The 7533-nt window shown below is 38.5% G+C and overlaps 1 protein-coding gene across 1 annotated transcript; it reads right to left on the reverse strand.

Annotated features, from left to right (window-relative positions):
* Nucleotides 1-867: 867 nt before the first annotated feature.
* LOC138341873 (uncharacterized) lies at nt 868-5091 on the reverse strand. Its single transcript, XM_069293919.1, has 6 exons — nt 4825-5091; nt 4374-4607; nt 4175-4264; nt 3378-3665; nt 2353-2675; nt 868-1147 (listed from the first exon to the last, which is right to left on the reverse strand). Exons 1-6 carry the CDS (start codon nt 5089-5091, stop codon nt 868-870), a joined length of 1482 nt encoding a protein of 493 aa, XP_069150020.1.
* Nucleotides 5092-7533: the final 2442 nt, after the last annotated feature.

Here is a 7533-nt window from a genome sequence, read left to right on the forward strand (position 1 = left end):
GTGGGGGAGACTGAGAAGAACTAGAGAGGGAAACGGTTATGAAGGGTTATGTGAAGAGATGGGTAACTAATAATTATAAAAATATTCAATATGTAGTCGGACGGGTCGGGTCGGGTTGTTGTTTGAGGGATCGATGATTCCTTGTCGACAGACCGTAAGTCGATTGATAGTGCCCTAACTTAGAAAATTAGAGAACATACCTGGGCACGGCGGATCCTATTGAAGGTCCGTCGAAGGGACGACGGTCTGTTATTGGGTCTGTAGATTGGTGCACCAGACCAATTTTCTGCAGATTTTTGGGGATTTGGTCGATGCACATTTAATACCCATTAAGCTAATGTTTTGTGTTTTCTAGAGACTTTTTTGACATGGACCCTACTCTACTCTCTAGCCAACACTTTCAAAGAAAAATAAAGGAACATTCTGACGTTACATAAGAAATAAAACCAAAACTAATGCAACTATGCTTGGAAAATCACAAAAACCCTATACTTGTCTAGAGGATACATGTTGGGTTGTCTCCCAATCAGTGCTTGATTTAGCCTCATGGCACGACGGAGGATTCTTGATTACTCTGACTTCATCAATATGGTATGCCTCCATCAATTCATTAATCGTTTCAGCATGCCCTAGATAGATGTTGATTCGCTGCCCGTCAACTTTGATTACTCAGACCTCACACCCTCCTTGTTTTCCAAACCAACCACCCCATGATGGAAAAGTTGGGTGATCAAATAGGGACCAGTCCATTTGGACATGAGTTTGCTCGAAAACCAGCACAAAGCACCAAATTCCCACCCAAAAATCGCGCTTCACAATCTTATGGTCATGGTACTTCCTCATCTTTTATTTGTAGAGGGTTTAACTTTAATATGCCTCGAAGCGAAATTTATCTAGCTCATTCAACCCGTTTAACCTCTGTTCTGCAGCATCATTCCAATCCGTTTTAAACTTCTTTATTGCCCATATGGTCTTATTCTCTAATTCAACCGGTAAGTGACAAGCCTTCCCATATACATGTTGGTATGGGAACATACCTATAGAAGTCTTGTATGCTGTCTTGTAGGCCCAAAGAGAATCATCAAGCCTCTTTGACCAATCCGTTCTACTAGCATTCACCGTTTTTGCCAAAATCTGCTTAATCACCCTATTTGACACCTCAACATTTCAACTTGTTTGAGCATGGTAAAGACTGGCCACATTATGGCTAACCCCATAATTTTCCTATAATCCCTTAAACATCTTGTTGCACTAGTGGGATTCCCTATCACTGATAACAGCCCTTGGGGTGACAAATTTACAAAATATTTTCTTTTTCAAGAACGCAGTGACACTCTTCCCTTCACTATTCGCAAGTGTGATAGCTTCTACCCATTTCGAAACATAATCGACTTACACAAGAATGTACTTCATCCCATGAGAACATACAAAAGGGAAAATAAAATCATTTCCCCACACATCAAATAATTCAATCACAAGAACTGTATTTAAAGGGAGCTCTTGCTTTCTCGAAATGCCACCATCTCTTTGGCATCTATCACATGCCTTAGAGAACTAATAATCAACTTTGTGGATGGTTGTCTTATAGTAGACACATTGAAAGATCATGTGAGCAGTCCGGATACGAGTATGATGCCCACCTACAGAGAAGAATGGTATGCATCCATAACACTTAACATCTCAACTTCTAGCACACACCGCCGAATAGGCCTATCGGCGCTACTACTATATTAGCACGGATCATCCCAAAAGAACTCTTTCACACCATGCATGAACTTTTTCTTTTCATGAAATGACATGTTCGGTGGGACGATATTAGTAGCCAGCAAAGTTTCAAAAATCTGCGAACCATGGAATTTATTCTTGGGAGGAAGTCAGTACAAGCTCATGAGGGAAAGTATCATCAATTTAAGACTTCTCACCTAACTCCATCATTGCTTCATCTTCTAATCAGGACAAGTGATTAGCAACTTGATTTTAGGTCTCTTTTCTATCTTTCTCCTCAAAGTCAAATTCTTGCAATAGTAATACCCAACGAATCAACCTCGATTTCGCAACCTTCTTTGCCATCAAATATCTCTAAGCAGAATGATCAATATGTACTATAACCCTCCTGCCAAATAAATAGGAATAAATTTTTCGAAAGCAAAGATTACTACAAGTAGATCTTATTCAATCAGGTTGTAAATCTTTTGGTCTTCATTAAGGGATTTAATAGCATAGTAAATGGGATGAAGAATTTTGTACCTTCATTGTCCCAATACCACACCAAGATCAACCCCACTTGCATCACACATCACCTAAAATGGCTTGCTCCAATCTGGAGAAATGATTATAGGTGCAGACACTAACTTTTCCTTCAAAGCATCAAATGCCTTAAGATAGGATTTATCAGAATAAAAGTTACACTCTTTCTCAAGCAACTTGCACAAATGATGTGCATTCTTTGATAAATCCTTGATGACCCTTCGGGAAATGCCTGCATGCCAAAGAAAACTTCTCACACCTTTTACAGAGAAAGGTGGAGAAAGTCGCTCTATCACCTCATCTTTTGCTTGATCAACCTCTATACCATTCTCTGAAATGCGATGACCCAACACAATACCTTCTTTCACCATGAAGTGGTATTTTTCCCAATTTAGCACAAGGTTGCGATCTTCACACATCTTAAGAACCTAGGACAAATGACTCAAACATCGCTTAAAGGAGTCAACAGCCACTAAAAAATCATCCATAAACACCTCAATAGTATTCTCTACCATATCAGAGAATATAGACATCATACACCTCTGAAACGTGGCCGGTGCATTACATAACCCAAACGACGTTCGCTTAGAGAAAAAGTGGTTTTTTCATGATCATCAAGTGTAATAGAAATCTGATTATAATCTGAATAACCATCAAGAAAACAATACCACCCCTTTCCTTCATGTCTATCCAACATATGATCCATGAAGGGCATAGGAAAATGGTCCTTCTCAATCGATGCATTTAGTTTTCAGTAATCCATACACACCCTCCATCAAGTTATCGATCTTATCGGAACAAGCTCATTTTTCTCAATAGGGACCTCAATCATTGCCCTTTATTATGTACATACTGAATAGGGCATACCCAACTACTATGAGTGATTGGATAAATCACTCCAACATCAAACCACTTAATAATTTCCTTTTTACCACCTCTTTCATAGGTGGATTTAAACGTCTATGGTGCTCAATACTTGGTTTATTATCGGGCATGAGTATGATTTTATGTGAAAAAATACTGGGAGGGATCCGAATATGCAATAGTCCACCAAATAGATATTTGAACCTATTTAACACCTCCACAAAACTCTCAACTTGATGCCCCTTCAAATCTGATGCAATAATTACCAGCAAAGTGTCACCTTTTCCCAAGAATAGATACATCGGATGAGGTGGTAAAGCCTTAAGTTCTACCTTGGGATCATCCTCAATAGATGGTTTCGTGGGTGGAGACTCGCGATTCTTCATATCTAACTCCAACTTCTTTGGTTGAAACCGAACATTACCACGATCAAGTGCCGCAAATAATGACCCATACTCTTCAATATAATTAATATAATAATTCATGATCGGTGCCACTTGTGCTTCTACACCAAGAGGCTCTTCTATTTGTACCTCAGATGACTTTTCAACCCTCTAAGATATGCCAGATACTGATTGGATCACAGTACTCTTCCTCATGGACCTACAAATGTTGAAAGTCACTTCTTTATTGTTTAATAAAATTTTAGTTTTCCTTTCTCCATATCAACCAAGGCTCTATTCATAGCAAGGAATAACCTCTGAAAAGTAATTGGCACCTCATAATTAACCTCACAATCCAGAATCACAAAATCGACTAGAAAAATGAATGACTCCACCTTTACAAACACATCGTGGAGTATCCCAATATGCCTCATCACTTTTTGATAGGCAATCCATAGCCGCATAGAAGTGGGCATTGGGTCACCCATACCCAACTTCTTGTAAATAGAGAGAGGCATGAGATTTATGCTTCCCCCAAGATCACATAATGTTTTAGCAAAGTGTAATAACCTGATTGTACATGAAGTAGTCAAGGCACCTGAATTTTCCTTCTTTGGCACTAGAGACCTTATAGCAATAGCAATTCAATGCGGCATTCTTTCATCATCCTCAAAACAGACCGATCTTTTCTTAGTGACCATATCTTTCATGAACTTGGAATAATCGGGAATTTGTTCTAGAACTTCTACCAAAGGGACATTGATGGAAAGCTATTTGAGCATAGCGATAAAACACCAGTATTTACATCCTCGGTCTTTTTCAATAATCTCTCTAGGATGGAGGTGGTTGTGTAGGCATGAGGGTCACCTTTTAGGGCACCTCAGCTTCATTCCCTGTTTTGTGTCCTAACTCCTCACTAACCTCCACTACCTCATCATAGCCTCTTATCTCATTTTCTATATCAAACGGTATCGGTGGGTCGATGGTTTTCTTCCCAACTCGAGTTATGACTTCCATACAATGTCCATCATTTTTTGGACTTTGGACATTATTGCTAGGAAGAGTTCCTGGTCGGAATGGGTTCACAGTCGAAGACAATAAGGCCATTGGCAACTAAAGGTGCTTGATCAAGATTGCTTGTGCATCAACTTTTTGTCCAATACTCGTTAAGTCACTCCTCAACTCTTTAGTGTGCTCATAACTAGCATCAAACCTCCTCATCATTTCTGCAACATATCCTCAACTCGTGCCATACTACCTCCACCATTCCTAGGAGCAACTTCCTACTTTTAAGGTGGAACATATGGCTGACTACTATCATTTTTGTTACCATAGGAATCCCAGTTGACGTTGTTGTGGCAGTTGTAATTCCAATCTCATACATAATGACCCTCTCAGTTGTAATTATCATAGTTCCTACCTCAATTTCCTTTATCTTAGCACGAATTCTCCTGATTGTATCCGTGGGATTTTTGTCGGAAACCCCCATCTGCTCATTTATTGCATAAGAGTCCTCCTCAGAGTAATACTCATCAATCGGAGGTGGTGGTTTATATAAGTAATTCACCGTATTTACCTTTTGTGCACCCAGTGGCATGTTTCAACACCAACCAAATCTCAGTTCTCATTTGAGCTTTTTTTTCATGTTCTCATATATGGCGTGTTGTGTGCTGATTGCACTGCTGAAGTGCTTTGCCCAGTGTCTTACTCCCTAGTGTTCCAAACTTTATTTTTTTGGGATATTTTCTGTAACTTGTCCGCGATCTCATCATATGGACACTACCCATAAGAACCACCCGCTATCGATGTGGTGATTGGGGACACTTCTCAAGAACGAGGTGAACCTATCCCAAGAACTACTGACTGATTCTCCCTGTATGGCCACAAAGTTGTTCACCCTTTCTTTGTAGTTTAACTTCTTAGAAACTATGTAGTAATATGCTAAAATCACATCATTCAATTGATTCCAAGTATAGATAAAGTTATAAGGGAGCTCGGTAAACCATATTGTAGCTTCTCCGATCAGTGAGAGAGGGAACACTCTTAACCCAATGACGTCCATATTAAACTCAGGCCTCCCCACATAAATCTTTCACACCGAAATCACATTGGCGATATGAGCATGTGCAAACAAACCTCTAGCTGTGAGCATTTGCATCAGACTACTAGTTACCACAAAAGTATGACCCTATAGTAAAGGAGGTACGACAAGTGGACCATAAAAGTTAATGATATTAATATTTCCCCTATAGTATTCTTGAGAGCGTGGGAAAAGAGGTGTCCCCCTCGAATTATCTTCACCAGGGTTATCAACAACCACTCGATTTTGAGAATCAACAGGCAGGAAAAAGTGAGAGTTGATCTTATCATCGATATAAGAAGGATTTTTTTGCATATTCATTCAGAGAAGTGTGCGGTTTAATTCAGGATCAAGTGGAAGTATTGGTTCTCCTCGATTACATGGACTTAATATAAACTAAAGCTAGACCTGCGAGAGATCAGACGACTTAAATACGCGACGAGGTATTGTAAGTGGCAGAGTGGCCTTGTTGTCACGATCCACAGAGATCTATCACCATCACGATTAAATTTCAATGAATTTCGGGGCCTGTCATCCAAGGCTATAAGCTCGTTAAATACATCAGTGTAGCGAACCAATGTGAAAAAGTAAAATAAGGAAATTTTTGACTAAACTTTGGTAATGTGGTTAAAGTTAATCTAAAAACCACTTTCTCTTGTAGCGGTGCCAAAATTTGATATGCTCAAATTTAATTCTCGAAAAGAAGTATAAGTGGTCGTATCAAGTAAAGACCTAACTATTAGGTTTGAGTCAATTCCACAAGGAAAATGTTTTAGTCTTAGTTTTAACCTACAGTTACTTATATTTAATCAAGTCATTTCCGAAAACAAGTAATATGAAGGGGGGTTTTAAATAATAAAAGGAATTAAATATTTTTAAGTAAACAAGTAGCAAGTATGAATATTTGTGATTTATCAAGTGATGAGAGTAACAAGGGAATAAGTGTCCCCCAAAGGTTCATAACACGGTAATTCTAGCCATAACAATTATTTCCTAGTATCTTGCATGCAAAAGTGGTAAGTTATGTATCCTTAATTCCATGGTCCTGCAATTAAGGGATTTCACTCTGCACCTTGGTTCTACTACGTGTGTATGCATTACTAACCTTACCTTTACCTATTATTAAGCATTATAATCGCTGTATGCCTTAGTTGTTACTTCGGACTAATCAACACAAGTGTATAGTAAATCGATGTTGATAATTACTTTCTTATTATCTACCTATTTGGTCCTGCAAGTAGTAACAAGGTGAGATCTAATGCATGCACTTGTTAAAAAGACTTCTAAACGAAATAACTATCAAGACATGCAAGACATTATTCTTGATTTGTCATTTTAGCTAGTTTTAACTTGTTATTTACCCACCTTTCCCACAACCCTAGTTATGGATTTAGTTATCAATGTTCACAATAACACAATTCATATTGATTAGAGAAGAATTCATTTACTTACTTTGATGAGATTGAAGAAAACCCAGAAAATTCACTTGAATTCAAGAAAATGATGCAATAAATAATTCTGGAAAAATAAAGTATTTTTTGGCAAAACCCAATATTCAACAACCAATATTACAAAACAAAAAAATATGCAAGAGTCTACCCTCAAAAATGAGATTTTTACCAGTATTAATAATAAAGAAGTCCTAACATAAAAAGGAAATTTATCTAAACAAAATCTGCCCAAAAAAGCATCTGAGTCGACGACTGAATCGAAGGACTATCGAGGCCTCCCGCTATTCCACACTTGGAATATTGTTCAACTACTTTCTTCTCCTACTCACTGTTAAAATCCACGAAACAGGATGACGGTCCGTTGAGTGCATGACAGTACGTCGATGGCTTCCGTTTATCCACACTTAGACTCTTTACAAGACAGGTAATGGGCTACTCTCTATTAGCAAGGACGAATATGTAGGACGGTCTGTCGTGGATATGATGGTCCGTTGATAGATTCCTTAGA

The sequence above is a fragment of the Solanum lycopersicum genome, chromosome 1 (genome assembly GCF_036512215.1).
Source record: "Solanum lycopersicum chromosome 1, SLM_r2.1".
Classification (NCBI taxonomy): Eukaryota; Viridiplantae; Streptophyta; class Magnoliopsida; order Solanales; family Solanaceae; genus Solanum; species Solanum lycopersicum.